The sequence below is a fragment of the Podarcis filfolensis genome (assembly GCF_964270895.1).
Source record: "Podarcis filfolensis genome assembly, chromosome: 4".
NCBI classification, from domain to species: domain Eukaryota; kingdom Metazoa; phylum Chordata; class Lepidosauria; order Squamata; family Lacertidae; genus Podarcis; species Podarcis filfolensis.
Genome location: NC_139607.1, coordinates 33,468,857 through 33,494,714, shown reverse-complemented (window position 1 = coordinate 33,494,714; position 25,858 = coordinate 33,468,857). Strand labels below are relative to the sequence as shown.

General features: G+C 39.6%; 1 protein-coding gene across 4 annotated transcripts in view; it reads right to left on the bottom strand.

Moving 5' to 3' along the window:
- Nucleotides 1–5,793: 5,793 nt before the first annotated feature.
- Nucleotides 5,794–25,858, bottom strand: part of JADE3 (jade family PHD finger 3) — a 38,371-nt gene continuing 18,306 nt past the window's right edge. For all 4 annotated transcript variants that reach the window (XM_083610622.1, XM_083610619.1, XM_083610621.1 and 1 more), the window contains exons 2-11: nucleotides 25,163–25,222; nucleotides 23,276–23,358; nucleotides 20,693–20,850; nucleotides 18,272–18,462; nucleotides 16,550–16,761; nucleotides 14,068–14,235; nucleotides 13,758–13,874; nucleotides 11,240–11,713; nucleotides 9,330–9,447; nucleotides 5,794–8,279 (exon numbers count right to left, since the gene is read on the bottom strand). In XM_083610622.1, coding sequence (XP_083466748.1) covers nucleotides 7,384–8,279; nucleotides 9,330–9,447; nucleotides 11,240–11,713; nucleotides 13,758–13,874; nucleotides 14,068–14,235; nucleotides 16,550–16,761; nucleotides 18,272–18,462; nucleotides 20,693–20,850; nucleotides 23,276–23,358; nucleotides 25,163–25,211 — 2,466 coding nt within the window. In that variant the 5' untranslated portion in view covers nucleotides 25,212–25,222 and the 3' untranslated portion in view covers nucleotides 5,794–7,383. The remainder of the gene's footprint in view (nucleotides 8,280–9,329; nucleotides 9,448–11,239; nucleotides 11,714–13,757; nucleotides 13,875–14,067; nucleotides 14,236–16,549; nucleotides 16,762–18,271; nucleotides 18,463–20,692; nucleotides 20,851–23,275; nucleotides 23,359–25,162; nucleotides 25,223–25,858) is intronic.

Genomic DNA, 25,858 nt, shown 5'->3' with positions numbered 1-25,858 from the left:
AGGTCATCTGCAAAAGCTTTAAGTTTATATTGTTTCGCTCCGACCTGAATCCCTTCCACCAACCGGTCCCCCCTAATCATATTCAGGAGCACTTCCAGAACCGAAATAAACAGTAATGGGGAAATCGGGCAGCCTTGTCGTGTACCTTTTTCAATTTTAAACTCTTCTGTAACCACATTGTTAACTATCAGTTTAGCCTTTTGTTCTGAATATATTGCCTCAATCCCGTTCTCAAACCCCCGTCCCACTCCCATTTCTTTTAAATTCCCCTTCATAAATTTCCAAGAAATGTTGTCAAAGGCTTTCTCCGCGTCTATAAAAATTAAAACTGCTTTAGTGTTTATGTTTGTTTGTAAAAGTTCCAATATGTCTATGATGTTCCTTGTGTTAGTAAACATATGTCTGCCCGGGAGAAAGCCTGCCTGGTCTTTATGGATTATCTCACTTAAAACTTTCTTAAATCTTCGTGCCAAAACATCTGCAAATATTTTGTAATCCACATTTAAAAGGGAGATGGGACGGTAATTCTTGAGTTGTGTCTTTTCAGTTTCTGACTTTGGAATCAATGTGATAAATGCTTCTTTCCACGATTCAGGCGCCTTCTTCCCCTCCATTATTTCATTACTGACCTCCAACAAAGGTTGTATCAAATAATCCTTCAATGTCTTGTAGTAGTTAGAGGTCAGTCCATCTGGCCCTGGTGATTTGCCCTGTTTCAGACTCAGGATGGCCTGTTCAATCTCTTGTCGTGTTATTTTGCCATTTAAAATTGTTCTATTTTCTTCTGACAGCTTTGCTAATCCATTTCTCTCCAAAAATTGTGTAATCTCTATTTCATCTTGTGGCCCTTGAGTATATAACTTTTTAAAATACCTCTGGAAGCACTTTCTAATCTCTCCCGGGTTCTGAATGTTCCTTCCTTCAACCTCTAAGTTTGTTACTGTATTTAATCTTTGTCTCCTTTTCAACTGCCAAGCTAGCAGTTTCCCACATTTATTTGCCGATTCAAAAGTTTTTTGTTTCATTGTTTTAATCTTCCATTCTATTTCCTGATTTATCAGCTTGGAATATTGCGCCTGATAAAGTTTGATTTCTCTCAGAATCGGTTGGGACTTCGGGTTAGATCTTAACTTCTTCTCCAACTCTTTGATACTTTCCAGAATTTTATCTTTCTTTTCATTTTGCAATCTTTTCTTTAAGGAATTCTGTTGAATCAAGAGCCCTCTCATCACAGCTTTACTTGCATCCCAGATAGTTCTTTTTTCCACCGTAGTGTTCAAATTAATCTCAAAATAGTCCTTTAAGGTTTTTTGGGCCTTCTTTACAATTCTTTGATCTCTAAACAGGCCATCATTCATCTTCCATCTAAAGGAGCCGATTGGGATCAATGTCATATCCATTCTCAAGGCGTTATGGTCGGAGCATGTTTTGGGGCAGATTTCCACCTTCCTCACCTTAGGTGCCAGACTTCTAGTTATCCATATTTGGTCGATTCGTGTCCAAGTCAGTTGAGCTTCAGAAAAGAATGTTCCTTCTCTTCCCAGGGGGTTTCTAACTCTCCAGATGTCAACCCAGTCCATATTGTCAGTCATTTCAAAAAAGGTCTTAGGTAGTCTTCCCTCTTTAGTAATGTTCTGGTTCTGTGACTTATCCATATTTGTTGATACGACCCCGTTCATGTCCCCCATCATGATGACGTTGTTGTAATCCAGATAATCCAGCATGATCTCGTGCAACTTCTTATAAAAATCCGATTTTCCTTCATTTGGAGCATAAATTCCTAATATCAAAATTTTTTCTCCTTGATACTGTACTTCTATTGCGAGGATTCTTCCACTTTCATCTTTAAAGAGAAATTTTGGTGAAAGGCTCTCTTTTGCATAGATCACTACACCTCTCTTTTTAACTGTATCCGATGATATAAATTCTTGACCAAGCCTTTTATTTATTAACACCTTTCTATGGAGCCTAATCACATGTGTTTCTTGTAAGCATATAATGTCCAATTGTTCCTTTTTTAAAATATGAAAAATTTTAGACCTTTTTTCGGGACTGTTACAGCCATTTATGTTCCAACTCAAAAGCTGCAGAGACATCCTGGATAGGTCTGGTTATTCTTTCTGGGGTGGTACCTTGTTCTCCGGTCCTTGAGGATCCGAGGGGGCGGGCTCCCCTGGAAGTTCTGGCGCTGGCAATCCAAGTCCTTTGTGGAGGTCTTCTCCGTGTGCTCCCAAAAACTTGTCTCTATCTTCCACTGTTTTGATTTTGATCTTTCTCCCTCTGTAGGTAAAGGATAATCCTTGTGGAAACTCCCACCTGAAGATAATTGCGTTGCTTCTCAACAGTCTTGCCAATTCCGTGTAGTTAGATCTAAGGTCCAGCAACTGCTTAGGAATGTCCTTGTAGATTTCAATTCTCTTGCCCAAAATGTCTAGTGACTTTTCGTAGTGCAGGCCCAAAATCTTGTCCCTTTCCTCCTTTGATCTCAGTGTTATCAAACAATCTCTGGGCTTCTCTGTCCTTCTGACTCTGCCAAGCCTGAAAGCAGATACGATTTTAAAGTCTTTTTCCTCTAACTTCCAAAACTTGGCAAATTCCTTAGTTAGAAATTCAATAAAATTATCTTCTTGTGACATTCTTACTCTAACAACCCCAGCATCACCACTATGTTATCTGCAATTCAGGTAACATATCAAACACCTGATGATGCATCTTCTATTGATCATTTTAAATGTTTCCAATTTTTTGATATACCATTTAGCGAAAGAAACAACACTTCATTTCCAAGAAGTGAAATAAAAATGCAGTAAGTAAAATAGTGTTGTTCCTGTAGGACCTTGTTTTTTTAAACACGCACCCATAAGTCCACCAGCCAGAGCCAGATGCAAAATAAAGTTTTTGGGAGGGATAGAGATGCAAAATTGTAGCCTGTGGGGTGGGGCCTATTACAGCAATTTATGCAACTAACATACCAGGACAAATTGAAATTTGAAATGACGGGGCCTTAACTGCCCTGTTTGTTTGTTTAAACAGCCTTTTTGCTGTCACTACTAAACAACTGGGAGTAAAGATATCATGCTCCATTTTCTTCCCAGTCACCCTAAAATAAAACGTTCTCCCCCTCCCTCCTCAATTTACTTCACTTCTGGCTCAGTTGAGCGTTCTAGTGTTTATATTTCACTCCCCATCATTCCTTCAATCTCTGATGGGTCAGACCTGCTTCTGCTTAGTGTAGCTAAAATGGCATCAACACAGAAAGGTGGTTCAATCTTATTTATTTAATTTAATTTAATCCTGCCCTTCTTCTCAAAGGAGCACAGGACTGCAAATAAACAACAAAACACGTCTTAGGAACAAAAAATTATTTAGGGCAAGGGATATCTTGACACCCTCCAGATGTTGTGGGAGCTCAACTCCCATTGGCCCTAGGCAGTACGGTCAGTGGCCAAGGATGATGGGAGCTGTGGCCAAACAATACCTAGAGCTTGATTTTTGTTGCCCATGAGATACGGAATGCCTTTGCAACAAGACATCTAATCTCTTGTCCTTCATCCATGATGTAGGGAGCTGGATTGGCAAACAATTGCTCCATTCTAAACAAAGTTAATAAGACTTCCAAGAGCAACTGCCCCGTTGTCAAAGAAATCGTACTAAATGCAAATTAGTTTAAGATGCTATCTTATTTACGTTGGAGTAACTTTTCATTGTAAGATGGTATCTTATGAAACAAGATTTGAACAAGCTTACCTGGTCAATCTCACAACCGAAATAAGGAAGCCAAGTGCTGCCTTTTTATTGCTGTCCTTATTTCTGTACGTAGATTATATTTTTAAAGGGAAAATGCTGCATTGATCAATTACACACCAGTCTGTGTGCAAGTTCAAAAATCAGATCTGTTGGTTGTGTTGGATAAAGAACCTTACCTGAATACATTATGGTAAACTTCAGGTCCATTTCAGCCAATTTGTTTCCAGCCACAATTCAGAGCCCTAGTGATTACCTAATAAAGCCCCCTCAAATGGCTTGGGACCAGTTTATCTCCTTCTGCATGAACCTGCTTCTGTCTGCATTCAGCAACTGAAGTCCTGCCCTGTACTCCACCACTTTTGGAGATGTACCGGTACTTAGTGGCGATATGTGAAAAGGGCCTTTTTGTCAGGGACTTCCAAAATGTGGAACTCCTCATCCCTCTTAAAGAGGTTCTGTTGGCCCTCTCTTGAGTTTCAGGAGTCTACCAAATCAATTTCTTTAATTACACCCTGCCTTCAAATCTGTTTTAACCTCCTGCTATCGTGATATTATTTTGTTATATGACCCTCTTCTGCTGTTGCTGTAACAATTTAACTGATGATTTGTTTCATGTTATTTTTATTGTAGCTTTTAATCTGGGAAGCAAAAGACGTTTTCTAAAATAAATAAGATTCCATTATAGCAGAACAGATTCCAGCAAATATTGACACAGATATTTAAGGGCTGCCATGTTAACTATTTGAAAGCTGTTCAAATGAATTAATTCCATCTAATAAAAGAGGATCCCTGACTCAGCAACTTATAAAAATATGTTTTACAATGTTTTACTAAAACTGCAGATAGCAAGAATTATCTAAAGAGGCATGTTTCCGCATATGAAGAGAAGCCTTTTCTAAGGCTTTATATAAACATGTGCACATTATCAAAAAATAAAGTCCTTTGTGCCTCAGAGCTGTTGTTTTACACATGTTCTAATTTAATTAATTTATCAACCTATTACCTTAACACATATTATTAATCTACTAAAATTACTTAAATCATGTTGAAGCCCTACGAATACCAAATTCACACACTGCCAACATCCTACATGGAATGTATGCATGTAGTCTGTCCCGTGTGAAGACTGTGTGAGCACTGCATGTTCCTAAGGAAATCTACAAATCTGTAGATCATCTCCTGTGCTTTTCAATGCAAGAACTGGATAATGTCCTTTAGGGGGTTAAGTATAGTAATCAAGGAACTCTTAAGGACCAAAATATCACAGCCTTCAAAAGATCACAACAAAGAAGGTATAATTAGCAATTTCATAATTTAATGAAAAAAGTATCGTAAAAAGGGGACGTCTGAAAAAGACATCCATTTGTGAAAAATCTCTCATATATATATATATATATATATATATATATATATATATATATATGGGAAACAAATTAGGTTAAGAGGTAATACTTCAAAGTTAGCCACTGAACACATTGTAAAAACTAGCAAATATATTTTGGAGACAGATACTTGAAAGCTATATAGCCAAAGGCTCCTCCTCCATGTATCTATTAAAATCATGTAAAATTAAACAAAAACAAAATTACTATCGCCTGAACTGATATATTTTAGTCATCACCTTTAAATTAGCAAAACTGAGGAGTCTTGCTGAAGCACCATTTCCTACCCTTTATATTGTTCTCATGCCACTAGTCATGAAACACGATTGTTGTCCCCCCACTTCAGATCAATGAAGTAATTGTTCCCATTTTCAACTCTTATTTACTTCATGACCAGGAAACAACGTTAACAATAAATATGAAAAACTAGAACCAATGTATAGAGAGGTGAACATTTTCAGCACCATTCTGAATGGCTGACAACATAAAGGCCAACCATTTTTTCAACAAAAGACTAACCTTTTTTTTTAAAGAAGGTACTATATATTTACATGAAAGAAAATGCCTTAAAAATAGATCTATGGAAAAAAAGACAAATTACACAAACATACCATAGAAATGAGTAAACAAAGCAAACTTTTAAGAATGCCTAAAGCAAAGAATGTGAAACTGTCAAATTTCTTTTATTTCCTTCAGGAATATCTCATTGTGAATCTCTTCTTCACAACTAAAAGTAGATTAAGGCTTTCAAGAAAAATGTGGCTCTTTATTTGTTTTCGCTGCACCGTTTATTATTAGATTTAAATTTACCCCAGTTCCTTTTACTTCACATTATGGAATTTTATTAATTAAAGCAAACTGTAACAATTTCGTTAGTCAAATTATTATTGGATGCTGAAGCCCATTTTTTCCTAATTAAAGATCAATGGTACGCCGTAATATAGAGTAATTTCTTTGACACCATTGCCACATATTATGAAGCGTTTTTGTTAAAAAAAAAAAGTAAATCTAATTAGACAATAAAGTGGCCTAAGCAATTCCAAAGCTTTTTTGGCAATCAAAAATATTTTCATTTGCTGTGTCTGACTATATTTAAACTTGGAAACCAAAACAATGTATTCACCAATTTTGGCTCAGAAATCGGACAAAGTATTTGATAGCTGAGCGGCGGCGGGGAGTGTGTGTTTGTGTTGGGATGGGATGAATGGATGTAATGTTGTGGGATCGAGGTTTTAAAAAGCCTTCTGAGTTCACAAAGGAGAATCTGGCATCACCGGTGATTGCCTGAATAGGTTTAAAGATTACATACTTCTAGTATTAAACACTATCCACATATTAGCCATTTGTATCGGCTGGCTGGATAAAATATTTTGCAAGTGCAACCCACAACAAACTACTATGTACACGAGGATTAAAAAATAAAATAAAAAAATACTAGAAGTTAAGAGAGTATTTACACAATAAAAGCAAGCTGCAATAGCAAAGGAAAACACAACTTTTATCAAGGGCACACTATGAGGAGAAAGGGGGGAAATTTAGAGATCAGTGTGTTTGGCAGCATTGACTGTGGAGTCTGTAAACCTTACTCAGCAGGCTATGAGAAACCCTTGTATCTGGATCCTATGCGTGTTTACTTGGAACCAAGTCCCACAGAGTTAGAATGAACCTTGTTTCCGAGCCTTCAGAATCATACCACCTGTTCTGAAATTGGCTGAGAACATGATTTCTGTCTAGTAGTCATATGTCCCAATCCAGACCAAAACAAACAAACAAAAACAATTAAGCAAGCACCATAATTTCAAAATACAGTTTTGCCTTTTAAATTCCTTCCAAAAAAAAAAAAAAAGGGTAAGAGATTGCTTAAGTGTTCTCATGAAGAGATATTATACTGAAGTTGCAGCAAGAATCGCCTGCTCCATCTTCTTGCGGATTGTCACAGAAGGATGGGCTTTTTGGAATACCTGCCCACTGGTACAAAGCCGAACACAATACATTTCTGTAGACCGGGGAAGTGGATATATAAAACTATTTCTGCAAGTGATATTTAAAGTAACCTTTACTTATATAGCACTTATAGGAAAACACCCCAATTAACAATCTTTTCAAAAAAGGGTAAACCAATTCACCACTTAAAAAAAGCAAGTTCGTCATTTGCTCACAGATCCTACACTGTAACCTGCAGATTTCCTAAGGTTTGCATCAATAATCTTGGACATACGAAGGCTGAGCTATTCCCATTATCCGGGGTTTCTAATCACCTTTGTACTGAACTGTGAGAAATCAAATTTCTTTTACTTCTACTATGACAATCTCTATTAAAGTCTTTACTTGGGACCTCTCTCTCTGAGCTGCTTTTTCTCAGTCTTATCTGTCCTTTATTCTCATCGCTTTCAGCTTCAGAGTCACTGAGTTCCAAATCGGGACAATACCCATCATTGTCCTGGTAGGGGGCACTCCCCATCTGATATTCAAGAGTTTGCTTGCCCCACGAACGCTCTCTCATCGACAGCCTTCTTGAGGGCTTTTCACAGCATCTGAGATCTTCCGTGGTCCTCACCAAACTGTTGGTCGCTTCTTTGAAGGACCTGCTAAAGTGTTCTATTGTTGATTTCCTGAAGCTGCTCTGGCTAGCCAAGTGGGCAGAGAGCACAGACTGCTGCTCGTATGTCGTTTGGCTAGAGCTGTCTCGCTGAGTGACATCCCCAACTCTGCCCATTAAGCCGTTAGACTTTGCTAGATTAGAGTGCTGCTGAATTTTCCCGTTCCCAATGGAGGACTGTCCATGCAATGCAGCTTGAAGTGCTAAGGGTTTGCCAGACGACTGTCCGCGATGGAAGTCTGACGTATGTGCAGGTCCAGAATTCTTTGCTGCTTCATTCCTAGACTTCACCATCCCTCCCAGCAAGCCATTGCTCCTGTTTTCATGCTGAAACCTCGAGTAGGCTTTCATATTTGAAACAAAAGTCTCTTTGGATACTGGAATACCCTTTTTGCTGTAAACCACGACGTTGTTGTCAGGAGAAAGCGGTTTACCAGATTTCAATTTATTTTTGCAATCACCTAATGTTGATTTTGGCATCTTAAGCTTCAAGGTGATTCTAGGAGGTGGATAAAACAGAGTGTTTTCCAGTGCACTTGTCAGAGAATGGCCTATAGAGAAAAATAAAAGGGTGTGTGAGAAGGTATCTATTTAAGAGGCAGATTTCATCACGCAAATGTATGCAGCACATCTTCACAGAACTTAATAGAATCACAGAGTTGGAAGGGACCCTGTGGATCACCTAGTCCAACCTCTTGCAATTCAGGAATATGCACCTATTATAGAACTATTTAAATGTAGCAACCGATAAGTTTATAATATCATTTGCATTTAAGGCAAGTTCCTTTTTCCAGGTTTCCTTGATAAGAGATTCAAGAAAGCGTTAAAAAATTATATGCTACTAGATATTTCTTGAATGCCTGGTCGCATACTAAGGCTCTATCTAGCCTTCCCAGAACAGAGGAGCATAAAATTTTAAGAACATAGTAGTAAGAAAACACTACTAAGTTTGTAGTATTTGCATATTCTAGTGTATTCTTCTTACTCATGTCTAGAACACAACTTACAAATTTACTGCAATGTAAACAAATGCATTAATAAAAAGTTATACCATATAGATAGCCCATAAGATATATTTCTGGAATAGCTGAAAGGGGATTTTACAATTAACAATCCTAGAAAAGCATGTTTAAAAAGGCTCTGGAAGCTATCAACACATAGCAAAGATCTAAAGTAGACATGGTCATATTGGCACAATTGCATCTCATCTTATTAAGCCAAGTTACACACAAGTGTTTTGCCTGCACATACAGAGACCCTTTGTGCCACACTGCAATCAGACCAAGAAGTCTGCAATTACCCATACCATGTTTTCTTGCTATGCCCTAATCAGGAAACTATGGTTATCAACTTCCGAATATGCCAGGATATTAAACCATAGTCCAAGCTCGTGTAATACTCCAATTTGTTCTCAACATGGTATCTATAGTTTCCTGGTTTGGACAAAACAGGAAACTATGGTCAATTACTTCCTGACTTAATCACTGCTTACACAAATAAGGAAAGGGGGATTGCATGTGTAAGTAAAAAGGTTCATGCATATATTTGTTTAAAAAGCTCAGATATGATCATCTGAACCAGGATTGTTTTGCATTCCTTACCTGCAGCAATTTCCTGATTGATAAGCTGGACTTGCAAATTGAAAACCTGCTCATGTGCTTTGCTGTGAGAAAGTTTTAACTTCTCTCTTCTGCTTACCATGTAGCAAAGATTTCTTACCTACAGAGGGGGGGGGGGAAAGAAAAAAAATCCCCCCTATTTAAAACCTTTAAACAGATTTTCCAGAAGTACTGAAGTCAGTGGAAACAGTGGGGTATAAACATATAGTAATAACAATACTTGGGATAATATTCAATGATAAACTACAATATTACAACCCCCCGTTTATGTGGGGGGTTCCGTTCTGAGTCATTGAGCACTTGCATGAAATTGGAAACCCATTGAAAGACAGCAAACACCCCGTTCTGCCCTTTTAGTTTCAGTGACGTTTTTATGATTGCAGTGAACTACTTCCAGGTTTGGCACTGTGTGTGCGATGGCACACATATTGGTCGTGCCTAAAACTGGAGTTTCCTGTATTTAGAATCTGTATACTTAAATGATCTGCATGTTTTATTATTCATATTGCAGTGTTAACGCTTGACCTCTTTCTCCGTTCTGTCTTCGATATACTCAACGTTAACTCTAGTCCCTTCTGAACCATCCACCTGCAAAACATTCTCGAGTGCTTTTTAAAATTCACAACGAAAAGGTTTTCAGGTGGCTGTTGGCTTCCCAGGCTGGGCTAGTCTACCCGTTTAGCAGGTAGATGGTTCCTAAAGTCACAGCTGTATAATTAGGATGATGCCTGCGGAGTATCCTTAATAAGCTCTACTGTAGCCTCCTTACTAGAGTCGATATTATGGCCCCATCAGTAACGCTGACCCCATCTCAAGCATGCAAATGAGCCAGTGGGCACAGCACTGGCAGAATCAGCATCCTCTGACTGTAAATTGCAAAGAGTGTTGTAATGGAGGAGAAACCTCATTGTGACACTTGAGGAAAGCAACCTGGTGACTGCTACAGAAGAACAGCCATGCACAGCATCAGCCTCCACACAGCATCAGCTGACATATGGGCCATACAGCAGGGTAGCATGGCACACCACAAGTCGTAGGATGAACCCAGAATCTGGCTGATCCTACTTCTGCTTAGCTTCTTGCCATTCCCGTTTCTTCTCTCCACCAGCCTCCATTATGTACTTACTTACTTATTTGATTTCTTACCCACTGTTCCTCATAGGGCCCCAGGGAGGGTTACAACAATACAATATACAATTATATATATATAAAAAGATAAAAACAGATGTGGCAATAAAAACAAGTAAAGCAGTTCTAGACAGAACAGAACATTTATCGATTTAGCAGAAGAGATGGGTTGCCTGAACTGCCAAGGTCAGGACTAAGAGGTGCATCTTCAGCGTACAGCAAAAATACTGTATAATGAAGAGCTGCCACAGGAAAGGGAAAAAGCCCTTTCCCGGGCCACCATTCCCTGCACTTCTGAAGGCGGAAGTACTACCAAGACAGTGCCCTTTGCCAAATTTTAACACCCAAGGTGGTCTTTCAGCTGTTCAGGGTGCAAGTCACTTAGAGCTTTAAACACGAATGTGAGCACCTTGATGTGGACCTTGGTGGGGTGGGGAAAGGCAACCACAGCAGCTATTTATTAAACTGAGGTTGTAAGAGCTCTAAAATGGAACATCAGCCAGTAATCTGGCTGCTGCATTTTGGACCAGTTGCAGTTTCCAAATAGCCTTCAAGGGTAGCGGCACATAGAGCGCATTGCAATAGTCAAATCTGGAGGTTGTCAGATTGTGGCATACAGTGATGAACTTGCTGGAGATAGAATAAGAAGAAATAAGCACTACACAGTGTTGGATTGATCTGCCCCTTCCCAATTCCTGCTGCAATGAACTACTTCTTCCTTTATAAGGGTATTTTTCTTCACTTTCCCCCCTTCTCCTCCTTACCCTCTCTAGATCCTGCCTCAAATGCATGAACATCCTCATTCGAGTATGAATGCTATCTTCTTTTGGCTGAACCAAGCCGTTTTCCTCATCCTCCCTGGGAGGAAATAATGGTTTATTAAAGTTACTTTTCCGTTTTAGTTTCCAGTAATTATAGATCAAGTCCACAGTGAGTTTAGGGAGGCCGAGTTCTGCTGCGACGTCATCAATCCTCACTAGGGAGTAGAACTCCTCCTCCAGCTCCCGAAGCTTCTGAGCACGCAAACTGGTTTTCTCGCTCTCGGTCTGCTTCTGGTCTGCTGTGCTCTTGGGATTAACGTCTGCGTCAGGCATCAAGCTCTGCTTGGTTTTGCTATGTTTTAGACAGTACGACTTGAACTTGACTTCATCACCATCGTCCAGGATTGTTTTCATCTCCAGGCTATGCTCAAAGGCACACGTGACATGAAAGGCAGTAATGCAGCTCTTCACAGAGCACTGTTGAGTGAAGGAAACCGCCACCAGTTAAAACAAGCATCAGAGGAAGAAAACCAGCCAATGAAAGCTTAGAAAGTATCACAGGCCTTTTATTATTATTACATGTATGCACAGAGTTTCATAGGCGGTATTCAGAAGACACAGCTTTACTTTAAAGGTTGTTTATTCACGAGTTAGAAGTCTAAATGGTAACCTTCAGACACAACAAGAAAAACAAGCAAATTCTGTTCCACTAAAGATTCTTAAGAAATACACATTATAAAATGTAAAATATTGATGTTTAAGTACTTTTATCTTAAGAGTTACAAGCTATGCATATACACTTTCAGAAGAGGCAACACGCACCGTTAATGAAAAACAGCCTATTCAGTCATTTGTTTCTTCTGTATAAGCTCCAGCATTCCAACGCCATGGGCAATGCTTGGTTCACGGTAAAGCCTTAGCAGCAATTTGGCATAATGGCTGTGTTTTGAAATCACATTAAGCCATAGGTAATGTTTAACTATGGCTTTACATGACTGAGCAGTATGCTTGCGCAAGCTAATCAAGTCCCACTTTGCTCTTTCCCCATTCCTGGCTGCACCATGGCAGGAGCAAAAAACCACATGCCTTGGCTTCATATGCAATCCAAATCTGGGCTCGTGGTTTGTTTCCCCAAAACAAACCATGAGCAGTAAACAAATAACAAAGTTTGGTTATCATTGATAAGTAAAGTTGCTTGCGGGTTGTGGCCAGTTGTGAGAGAAAGTGGACTGGAAACTTTGAGCAGTGTGCACTGCTCGTCCACATTAAACCACATATTAAACCTAACTATGGTTTAACATGATGTGCAAAGCAACATAACTTGACTTCTGCAAAAACTGTTTAACTAAAGTTCAGCCACCACACTAACTAAGTAAGTAGCACGGTAAGATAGAGGATCCACAGCTTCATGACAGATTCACAATTTAAGTAATAATGCAAGCGTTTGTATAGAGCTTGCATTATTACGGTGGTACCTTGGGTTAAGAACTTAATTTGTTCTGGAGGTCTGTTCTTAACCTGAAACTGTTCTTAACCTGAGGTACCATATTAGCTAATGGGGCCTCCCACTGCCGCTACAAGATTTCTGTTCTCATCCTGAAGCAAAGTTCTTAACCCAAGGTACTATTTCTGGGTTAGCAGAGTCTGTAACCTGAAGCGTCTGTAACCCGAGGTACCACTTAAATTATGTATCTGTCATAAAGCTGTGAATCCTGTATCCTGCTACTTAGCTAGTGTAGTGTCTAAGTTTTAGTTAAACGGTTTTGGCATAAGCAAAGGGCCCTAAGTGCATTATCTCAGGGATCCTGTGCATTCCCTTGCTTTTTAATTTAATGTAATTTTAATTGACTGTTGTTCCCCATAAGCACCCCTAAAGGTTTTGGTGGGCCCCAAAAGGTTTACAAAAGTCTCTTTATTTTTTTTAACAAATATCCCCGCCAACTACTCTCATTGGCTCCCTATCTACAATTCTGTGATGCCAAAAGGTTGTGGGGTTTTTTGTTTTACATTCTTCCAATACCCTGAAAATGTTTCCTTAAAATATAAAGGTAAAGAGACCCCCTGACCGTTAGGTCCAGTCGCGAAGGACTCTGGGGTTGCAGTGCTCATCTCGCTTTACTGGCCGAGGGAGCCGGCGTACATGTGGCCAGCATGACTAAGCCGCTTCTGGCAAAACCAGAGCAACACACGGAAACGCCGTTTACGTTCCTGCCGGAGCGATACCTATTTATTTACTTGCATTTTGACATGCTTTCGAACTGCTAGGTTGGCAGGAGCTGGGACTGAGCAACGGGAGCTCACCCTGTCGCAGGGATTCGAACCGCCGACCTTCTGATCGGCAAGCCCGAGGCTCTGTAGTTTAGACCACAGTGCCACCCACATCCTTAGGCTATTCTGCTGCGTCTGTCTTCCACCCAGCACAGGAGAAAGTTGTTCTTTAGCACTCTGAACCTGTTGAGTTTGCTAGCATGCAATTTCTGCTCTGCAGCCTCTAAGATCACAATACAGAATTAACACATACCTGGATACAAGCACCAGTTTTCAATTTGCATAAGCTGCAAACTAAAGCCCATCTACTTGGTGGAATATGGGACACTTTGGTAATTGGTTCCATTCTTTCTGGACAAGCAATGCTTACCTAATAATAATAAAATGTATGGATTACTATGACTGACATGACCAGGAAAGAACTATCAAGCTATTATATTTCAGCATATTGTAAAAAGGCAAATATAACAGCTACAGCAGCTAGGTGACCGGGGGAAGATTGCAGTCCGAATACTTCCATGCTAGTCTTCATAAAGATGGGCTAAAACACTTCTTATACATACCTCTGGAATCCAAAGAGCACAGCTCACATGCGCCCACTTGGTGCCTGTCCTTGTAGCTTTCATGGCCCCACCTCTCTTTGGACACAAGAGACACTGAGGGTGTATACCTAGAACACAAGTACGACACAGCCAGCTTCCTTCAGGAACCTTTAGGATGCCATAGCATGCCTGAGGATAAAAACAAACGGCTGCTTTATACGACTCCATAAGTGAAATGAGACATCACTGACTTATAGCAGTACCAACAGAGTATTTTTTTTTTAAATGCTATACGCTAAAACCATTTTGGGAGAATTCAACTATTTGCCAGATGTCTGAAACATGAAACAGGAAAGGCGCTCTTTCCTAACAAGTAAATAGTTACACACATTATTAATAGTGTTGAACAGAGAATATCTACAAAAAGACACAGAAGCCAAAGGTCTGATCTCAGAAAGGTTGGCCAATGGTAGCTGCGCCTCCCTAACCCCAAAACCTTGCTATTTATTGGTGTGTATCTCTCACACACAAAAAATCTAGAAAAGTAGTTCTCTGTGGCATCTAGTACTAGCATACACTGACCGAGAAAGGTGTCTGTATAGCCTAAGGAAGACTCCAGAAGGATTAGCCTATCACAGTTATTTCTGGAACATTCCAGATTAATCCAGAGGATTGCACTCTTGCATAGGAATAAATTCTAGGCACAAATTTAAAAGACCAGCTTTCCCTCATTATCTCACTGTGCACTCACTGCACCATGCTCTACTCTTGTCATTAACAAGAATCATTTTGTGAAGATTAAAAATTCACCCTTCACTTCTCCATTTTTTCCTGTTGTAGGAAATTTAATTAGCTGACATCCCTAAATGTGGTTTCAGAAAAGGAAGAAGGGCGCAGCAGACAAATGCTCCAACACCACAATGGTTCAAAACCTTTCCCATGATATTTAGGGGATTTACATGACCTCTGAATACATTACTTGATCAAAAGCAATCCATGTCTCTTTTAAGCGTTGCGTGTTAAATTTTACAGATAGGTTGTGTTGGAGCAAGCTATCTAGAAAGATTCTACAGTGGTATCTTGGTTCTCGAATGTAATCTTTTTCCAGAAATCCATTAGACTTCTGAAACGTTAAAAAACCAAAGCGCGGCTTGCGATTGGTGCAGCCACCCTGGAAACAATAGCTGACAGCCACATCCGACATTCGGCTTCCGAAAAAGGTTTGCAAACCAGGAAGGGGACAAATTGAGATTGCAGAGTTTTGAGAAATTAAAAGGGAAGGTGAGAGATTGGCTGCACTATCATCAAATAAATGAAGCGTTTAAATTGGACAGTAAAATTGGCTTCCAGGTGGAAAAATCAAAATTGGAGACAGAATTGTTAGAACCCAGTACTAAGAATTTGTCAAAAATGTACAACTTGCTGCTGAAATGGAATACACAAGATGAAATGGTTAAATCGGCTATGATTAAATGGGCTCAGGACATTGGTCATAATATTTTGTTTGCTGATTGGGAAAAGTTGTGGACCACCGGGATGAAATTTACGGCATGTAATGCTCTAAGAGAAAACATTATGAAAATGATATATAGGTGGTACATAACCCCAGTCAAGCTTGCAAAGATTTACCATTTGCCTGATAATAAATGTTGGAAATGTAAAGAAAAGGAAGGTACATTTTTTCACCTTTGGTGGACGTGCCCGAAGATTAAGGCATTCTGGGAAATGATCTATAATGAACTTAAAAAGGTATTTAAATATACTTTCTCTAAGAAACCAGAGGCCTTTCTCTTGGGTATTGTCGGACAGGGGGTGTTAAAGACGGACATAACTTTCTTTTTGTACGCTACAACAGCAGCTAGAATACTTATTGCGAAGTACTGGAAGACACAAGAACTACCCACACTGGAAGAATGGCAGATGAAGGTGATAGACTACATGGGCCTGGCAGAAATGACGAGCAGAATCCGAAACCAGGGAAGAGAAGCAGCGCAAGAAGAATGGAAAAAGTTCAAGGACTATTTAAAGAAATATTACAAAATTAATGAAAGTTAGAATGATGTTGGATTGGAAAGTAAACGGTTACTATTAGCAAGGGTTAAGACAAGGAGAATAAGGAAGATTAGATTAAATTTAAATTAAAATAAGGGAAGATTTGCTGAGTAATTGGTAAGAATTTGGAATACAGAAAAGGGAGGCATGAGGAAGTCGGGGAAGAAAGGTATAAGAAATTAAGATATGAAATGGTACATGTTTTTTGTTTTGTTTTTGTTTTTGTTTGTTTATGTATTTGGTATATGTTTGTTATTGTTATAAAAACCTTTAATAAAAAATTATTTTAAAAAAAAAACGAAAAAGGTTTGCAAACCAAAGCATTTATTTCCAGGTTTGCAGCACTCGGGTTCCGATTTGTTCGTCAACTAAGCTGTTCGAGAACCAAAGTTCCGTTGTAATCCCATTCCCAAAAGAAAGAAGCATTTTCAAAACCTCTGCTAGCACTAACCTGATGCACACAGATGTTGCATTTGTCACAAAACACCATATCATTCCCATCTTCACTGTCAGGGGACCGGCACACATCACAGATGACATCTTCATCATATTCAATACCCAGCCCCTCCTCTGTCTCAATGGCATGGTTCATGTTCTCGTGACAATGACGTTCCAGGACTTCCACCATTTTCTCCATTGTGTTCTCATCAAGCTGCCCGCAACCTGCAGGAGAATTAAAGCAAAATAATAATCTGCTTAATACTAGATAAAGAAACAAAAAGCACCCTCGTTTCCTAAAGCATTGCACTGACAATAGGTTGTCTCCCTCCCTCATTTGTGTGAGACTTAAATTTCAATCCAAGTTTTAAAAGACTTAAGATCTACATTGCATTAATCTGATATATAATACACTATCTTAAACAAATGCAGATACACGAAAAGTGAAACCACCAATTGTAGGTGGACTTATTTAAAACACTGTTATCCTGCCTTTTTGGCTTCCTATATTACTATATAAAAATATTAAAATACTTAGATTGAAAGTCCTATTCCCTAGGATTCAGACAACCTACATATATTCAAAGTAGCAGCTAGGATGTCAGTAATAATGCACAAAATTGATTTTTACCTATGACATCATAGCATAGCATTGTTCATGCTAAACCATCATTAACACTAAAGTGTCTGGCAGATGATCACATACAACCAAGGTTTAACGTCACAGAATAGTTAAAAGCACCAGTGAGGGCAGTTGGAATTTTTTGTTGCTCTTCCAACTTCAGCTCCACTAGCTTTTGGGCAGCGACAGCTCCACAGCCATAGCTAAGGAAGTGGTCCAGGTTTGCATACAATGCAAAGCTATGCTTGACGTTAAGCAAGGTTTATAACCCAGCTACAAACCTTGGTTAATCAGAAACTTTTACCATTGCCAATAAAGTGGACTGAGCTCACACATAAGGCTAATCCACGGTTTCATAATGTGCATTATGTTTGAACCAAACCATTGTTATAAGGAAATTGCCTCTTAACATGACAAATAGCCTGCTCAACTTCATTGAAATCTCATTATATGCCCCATTACCTTTTCCCATTCAGATTAGAAACATGTTGCTTATGAATACTACATTGAAAAGAATCTGCCACATTAAGTTAATTATTTCCCCCCTAATTTTTAAGTCTCGTAAACAAGCTATCAAGATAGTGTCTTCTCTGATTTACTAGAGTGGCATAATCCTGCCTCTCTCATGGAGCCACAAAGTACAAGTCTGCAAAGCTGCCATTTTCTCAGGTCATTACGATCTGAGTATTAGCAAATACAATTAAGTTCTGAGTATTGGCAAATACAATTAAGTAGGAATACTGACTTCCAGTATTACCTGATTGGTATTTTTCCATACACATTGTTTTTATTACTCCTAGAGTCCTGGCATAAAATGCACATTCTTCCATGAACCAAGATGGATTTCCAAAGAATTAAGGTACAGCTTTGCTATCTTAGGAAACATATTAAAAACATGGAAGTTCCTCAAAATATCTAGATGCAGTTAAATGTCTCCGAACCATGGCTGCAGAAGACTCATTGAATACCAACTAAAGTTATCTTTCTAAACAAACCATTTAAAAAAAAAAGCAGCAGCAGCAGCAAAACAGCCTTAAATCAGCGCAGTTGACTAAAGATTCAGTTTTTAAAATTCATTGTAGCTTTAGTAATTGCACTTTTCATCACTCTCACCCATTTCAGCAAGCTCCTCATTTACTTCCTGAAGCCAGAAGATGTCCATATCATCCAAGTCATAACGACACATCGATTCTGCCAGTTCCAGAATGTTGATATAGCCAGGTTCAGTGGGCTCCTGACTTGAACAACGAATGTATTTTCTAGGCCGTGTATATAGTACTTGCTTTACTTTTTCCGCTACGACTCTAAAATGATATAGTAATTAAAGTGAGCTGTGAGTCATTTGGTGAAAGGGCACTTCTGCAAATTGGGAAGCCAGGTATTTGACGCCCCTAATTGATTATAATAATCTGGGTTAAAATGGAATGCATGGGTCAAGCAAAAGTGACAATGTGCATTGGTGCATCGGGTAAGAACGTTTTCCAGGCTGACGGTCACAATGGCCAGTGGAGGGGGCCCATGTCAAAGTAGGCATGGCCAAAATGAAATAGTGGGAAAAGGCAGAACTTACCCCTCCAACCCTTATTTCTTATTTATTTCCCTTAATTTCTTTCGTACTATTAATTCCCACCCCAATCTCTCCCAATACATAGGACATTTTGCCCAAGCTAGTCGAGTCTTTCCATGCTACTTCTCTCTTTTACAAACACACAGCACAACCTCTTTCTGTGTGTCTCTCTCTCACACACAGCATCTGCATGGGTGCATTTAGAGGAAGAGATTTAAACATCTGCTCAGAGCTGGGATCAGGATACAGATGGGGATGCAAAATTTCTGCCACACCGCCCCCCCCTACCTGATTGACTTTGCAAACAGGGATGGATGATCTGTCTCCCATTTTTTTGTTCATTAAGAAACAATAATAACGCACACCCCTTTCCCCAATAATTAATTTCTTTGCCTTCTGTGGCTACTAATCAACTTATGCGCCGGAATTGTATGAATTCACGCCCCCCCCCCCATCCACAATAATCCATTAATCTTTCTCCCACCAGCAGCTTTTTCTACAGTTTTCCTTGTGCCTCCCATCCATTTCTTTGTTTACATCTCCACCCACTCTCTCCCTCCAATCCCGGAGTCCATTCTAAACAGCAATCACCAAGTGAGCTCAGACAGACCATTCCAATGCCTTGGGCTGTTCTTCAGCCGATCATTTCATTAATTTTTTTTTGTCAGCTGACAACAGCGACAGCAGAGATAGTTGTACTGATCCGGATGCAGCATGAAAATCAAACAAATTTTTAGGGACTGCTGCCCAGAAAAGCACAATTAAGAAAGGGGTACCCAGACACAAAAAGTGAGTAAACAGATAAATAAATAAATCATTTTCATGGGGTCCTTGGGGGCCATGACCTGTGTGTTAGCCACCCTTACTTTTGACCAAGGAATTCATTAGGACAATGCCATGCTGCTCACAGAGTGCTGCTACACACTACAAGTAAAAGGTAAAGGACCGCTGGACCGTTACGTCCAATCAAAGGGAACTATGGGGTTGTAGCGCTCATCTCGCTTTCAGGCCAAGGGAGCTGGCGTTTGACCACAGACAGCTTTCCGGGTCATGTGGCCAGCATGACCAAACTGCTTCTGGCGCAACGGAACACCGTTACCGAAGCTAGAGTGCATGGAAATGCCGTTTACCTTCCCATTTATCTTCCATATTTATCTACTTGCACTGGTGTGCTTTCGAACTGCTAGGTTGGCAGGAGCTGGGACAGAGCAACAGTTCACCCCATCGCGTGGATTCGAACCGCCGACCTTCTGATCAGCATGCCCAAGAGATTCAGTGGTTTAGACCACAGCGCCACCCGCATCCCTATAAACTACAGGAGCACATGCCAAAAGCCCATTCTGAACTATCAGCAAACCTCTTTCTTACACTCAAATATAGGGATCATTAAAACAAAAACAAAAAATAAACCCACAAAAGTAAATTCTTTATTGAACAAACAATAAATTTTCCACATTGCCTGATGTTCCCTCTTGAGTTGTGACCATATCGTACATCAGAGGAAGTAAAGAAAGCCCAAATTACAATGGGACAAAGGTATTTAGGCATGAGCAACTACCAAGCAAATGTATCTGGTGATCTTTATATACCTAAGACTAGCTCGGGTTAATACACCCTCAGCCAGCCTACCACCACACCCAACTTTGTGTACTCCACAAAACTGTCTCGTATATTTGGAAAACTGCAGTGTACATCATCCACCACAACCGCTGGAACAATACTGAGTTATGCTGAAATAATGAAGTATACTACCTCTTTGACTATGTGGTCAGAATACATTTGTCTGTTGTGGACCTTAATATTTCTTTAAAAATTGCAGCCTCACCTGATCAAAAATCTACTCTGTGCAACAAAAGTAGTAAACAATTAATTATTGTTTACATGACATGAATGCTGCCCAGTATATTCATATGGCTACCCCAAAATTAAATGTAGTTCAGTCCCAACAACTATTTATTAAAAATTACCTGAGAGAAGGTTGTGGAATCGTGTCTGGGCTGGCTGGGACTTGCACACCCTTTTCCCATTCTTGTTTCCATGTGTCCGCAAAGAGGTAATATTCATCTGGGTTAATATGATGAGAATCTGGGAGTTTCATGGCACTAATGAGATCCTTTCGAAACACCTGCAGGTAAAGGCAAAGACAGCATTAATACTTGGGAAGAAACAGTCCAATAACTTATTTTTTCTTCTTCTTCTTTAACAATACAAATTAATAATGTACAGGAGCCTAATGATTATCCAAGAGGCCATGTTAAACAGTTGTCAGAACCATACTGATCAAACCAATCCCTTTGCTGCCAAGCATAAAGGAAGGAACACATAATTCCCCAACTATTTAGAATCATGGGCTGCTGCAGTTGTAATCAAAGCAAGTGGACCACCCTGTTCTGCTTTAACACACAAATCCTAGAAGGTAAAGCGTGAATGGGATCTTCCAGAGTTATGTAGATATGGGATCTCCCCTAATCGTAGATACTGAAACACCTACAGAACTGTGGCAACTTCCAGCTCTGGGGAGGTCCAGAATCCAAGTAACTGCAGGTGACCAGGAAAGAGACAAGGAGAAAGTAGAAGACTTGCTCACAACTTGGGAGGTTGGGTGGGAAAGTTCAATCTGTTATAAGTTGTAACAGCCTCTAGCATCTACCCTGGATTGCAGGAATGTTGTCTCTTCCAAATCCTGCAACCCTGCAAGTTGCAAGTGAAGATTTAATTTCACTTTAGCAGTATGGTAGAATAGAGTTTGTTTGTTTTGATACTCTCACGCTCAAAGATTTCAATGGATAAAACTAACTCCGAATATAAAAAAGAAGAGTGGGCTCAAAAGAGCTTGCATTTAACAGAACAGCTTAAAGGCAAACGAGACACCTACCCATCACTGTCATCTGCATTTCATCTGTTTTCAGAAGTAACTGTAATGGCATTAGGCATTCAGCAAGTAATTTTCCATTTCTGAAGGGTGCTAACCCCTGAACTTTCATGCTGAACTTTTTTTTTTTTAAGGGTTACATAAGCTTAAGTTGTCTGCCAAGTTCTCCAAGGAAGTAGCTCAACGTTAAAAGTGATCATTTAGGCAAATAAAACACATTTGGAAGTAGTCAACTAAACAGTTGGACTAGTGCAACCACTTTTAGCTGCACAATGTAATTTTCTGGCCTTCTCTTCTCCTGTTCCTGGATCTACTCTGGAGAGCTGGGGAAACCTGGAGCAAATTTAGGGGGTGCACAGGGAGAGGAGAGGGTGGGGAAGTTACACTGTCCAACTAAAAATCACTGCGCTACCGTAACTGTTTAGCTGAATACCGCCCATTGTGCAACCAAGAGCAGGAGCCTGCCACTGGTCCAATCTTGACATAACACAGCCAATCTACCCGTGTCCCTCACCTCCCATGCTCAACACAGGCATAGGGCTAGCCTAGCTGGACAATGGGGCAGGATTAGCAGCACAGCCCTGTTTCTTAATCTACATGCAGTTCCCCCTGTCATGCATAAGATGCCTGAAGGGGGCTTTTGTTTTGCACTCTAAATCAGTGTCATCTTTCCTCTTTTTGTGTGTGTGTGGGGGGGGGGGTTCACCAGGACCACAGAGCAGAATGAAAAGAGGTTATAGCCCCACTATGCAGGGCAGTTCCAACTCATGCCCTTGTTTGTTATTTCTAAAGTAAAAACAATACACATTTAAAATGTGCAAGCATTTATAGACTAGTTTGGCCCTCTGGGTAAGAAGAGACATGCAGTTCCCAAGAAATAGGGCAATCCAAATTTGTCCCATAGATATGAATTAAAGGAAGAAGATATGTAGGTATTTGGCCTGCTCCGGCCCATCTTTAGGGTAAATCCAAAACAGGGAGAAAGGATATGTGCAATCTGTATTTTTATACATTACTCAGAGGTTGTGCATTTAATTTTTTTTCAGAATTATGTGTTTGGTCAACTTGTATTTTCATAACTCTTGTTTTCAGTTTGTAGTAAGAGAAGCCAAAATTGAAACTGTGCCTAAGGTAAATAGGGGAAGAAGTACCTGGGGACAGTCTCATAACATTAGGGACTCAAATACTCTTAAGAAAAGCAGAAGCCTTAATGGCTTGTGCAGAAGTTCGCCATAGCTTGTGCAGAAGTTCGCCATAGCCCTACAGTCATATTCCAGCAATAAGGAAGAAGGAAAGAAAACACAAGAAATTCTCTTCAGCAGCACCTGCTACCTCGGGACCTCAACTTCTATTCAACTGCCCTTAGATTCAGGAAATTATGACCCACTTTACTACAGACCCTAATCCTTAAACATAGATGGGCTTTAATCCCATTGAACTCAAATGGGACAAGTTCATTCGTTCTTCCTTCCTTCACCTCTAAAAGAGAAACAACATGAATGAAATTGTTGTGCAACAGAACTATCTTCCCGCTCCCCCCGTGCTACCCTCCAAATCTGTCCCCAAAACCTCAGGAGAAAATCTGAGGTTTGTGTGAGGAGAGGGGAGAAATTCTTCTTGCAATAGTGAAAAAAAATGTAGTTGAATAGCACCCTAAGAATGTGAGAATTACTCTTACCTCAGCAGGTTTCTTTTGTTCATTTGCTGGTGTTTTTGACTTGCTTCTGTACTTGGAACAAAAGGAGAAAGAAGTAGAAGGACCTGTATAAACAGAGGAAAAGATGGAGACAATTTAAATGCTGCTGCAACACCAGGATATACATAAAAATACAGAGAACTGGATTCTGAAATGGTATCTTAGGCAACATAAACTAGAAATTGTGCTTACAATTATGGGTCAAACAGTTGCTTCAACTTTTTAAAGATAAGTGTCCAAAGGGACAAAACAAGTTGCTCCTGACTACCCAACTGTATAGAAATTTATTCCATGTATGCAACCACAGTGGCAAGAATGTTACTTGCCCAAAAATGGAAAGAAGAAGACGTCCCAGCGAAAGAAGAATGTATACAAAAACTTACGGAATATGCAGAAGTGGCAAAACTTTCCGGAAAAATAAGAAATCAAGATAACAAACTTTTTATAAAAGAATGGAAATGGTTTATTGACTATTTATAAATAAAGTGTAAACAGAGAAGAATATTGGCAGGATTACTGTAATAACTTGTAGTTTTTAATATACATTTAAAGCAGATGAATAAATGAGTAAATTAAGTTAATTTGGATATGCAGAAAATATAAAAAACAAATTTAAGGAACCGCAGAAAGAGGGAGAAGAAAGTCGAGTTTTGAAATGCTAAAATGATTGTAAACTTATGGAAATGTATAAAACTGAAAATCATAAATAAAAAATAAAAGTTGCCTGTGTTATATGGATGCAGGTGAGCAGCTGAGTACTATAAAGAAACACAAAGGCCTCTGAATGACTCATGACAGCCAACAAGCTGGCATGATCCACTCCAAGGAGGAGTTATGGAATGTTCTGAATTCTGAGATACCTTCTGAAAACTGATTATTAACAAACCGTAGGATGGTTTCGTCTACTGACAATTAGATGAGCAAATGAATATGGAGGAGAGAACAGTTTTATATCCTAGAAGCAAACAGTATTGAAATAAAAGCAAGGTAAAAAGGTTAAAGAGGAAACAGGAACAGGAGGACAGAATTGGACCATCTTGGCTGCGAGTCCTGCAAGACCTCTGCTTCCTCCCTGGCTAGCCTCTTTCCCCCTGGCCGGGGAGGGAAGAGCCCTGACTGATTGACTCCAGCTACAAAAACTGAGGCTGCTGAAGGGGCCAGAGGCCATTCAGTCTGCTGTGTTTTCACATTAACAATACATAACAATTGTATACACAATGCCACCCTTTATATACTTTCTTCTCAAAGGAGAAGTTGTTTCTAAGAGTTGTTTTGAAACCAGAGATTTAAAAGGTACATATCCCAATATTTACCCAGGGATACCCAGGTCACCATGTTTGAAAGCTACTTTGTGAACTAAACTTTGTGAACCTAACGCTCACATGTGGAAAGGAATTGTAAGTAGCACTGAAAAAAGGCCTGTTGGGAGTGGTAACTGAAGTGGTAACCTTTTTAAGGCTCTACAGACACAAAATATTTCACTTGGCATTCATCCCAAAGCATGAAAAGCCTGCCACAATCCTCAAAGATTCTCACATAGAGGAGGGCAGCTAGCACATTATCAGTTTAGAAAACAGAGGCCTCACAATAAATACTAGCTCTCTCTTCAGGCAGAATTATGCACCTTTTACATTCTAAATAAAGATTGTTGCTAAACAACCACATTATTCTACCCAGCGTTGGGTTTCTCAAGTTTCCCCAAGCCCTCTCTGATAAAACTGAATACCACAATGAGCAAGAGAAAATGAAATCAGACGAGAAATAAAAAAAGAAAAGCCATAAAAAAGTGCAACCGTTTGCCCTCAAACCAGAGGAGGAAACCACAGGAAACAGTGACAGATCAAAGGAAGACTAGATCACACTACTTACTTTCATTGTCTGAACTGTCACTGCTGCTTAGATGCCTGTGGCGTTTCATCCTGACGCATCCTAGAAAGAGAGGAGAGAAAAGATATAGTTGGTTAAATCCATCACATGCCGTGAAAACACACACAAAACCATACACAAATTAATGCTGCCTGGAGGAATTGTACAAAAAAAAGAAGAAAAAAAGGATTTTCCAAAGGGAGCTTTCCAGCATATAGTGTCAGATCACAAGCTACTTATTGTAATAAACAAGCAGTACTGAGTGATCCACTGAACCTCAATGTGCTGATTAAAGATGTGTATCAAGCAAAGTCAGCCTGCGACTAGATTAATAGAGAGAAGGATTCAGGGCATTTAAAGGGGGAGGGTATAACTGAGCATTCAATCTTCAGCAAGAAAGTCAAACACTAAAGAAAGTTTAGTGTTTATAACTTCTATATACAAATTATCGTAACTACTGGAGTGCCCTTTAGATGTTATAGTAGCAGCGTGTGGCCCGCTTCATTATGGGTTCACTACCCCACACGGCCATAATGGCAAAAGCAATGCCACCACATGAACCACATGAATCACAAAGGTCATTACTATGCAACTTAAAAAACATTCTACTGTTTGTCCCTGTGCTTATATCTTCCATCCAGGCAGACTTGCTTAGCTGATCAATACATGTCATAGGATACCAGCAGGAAAGGTGTTCAC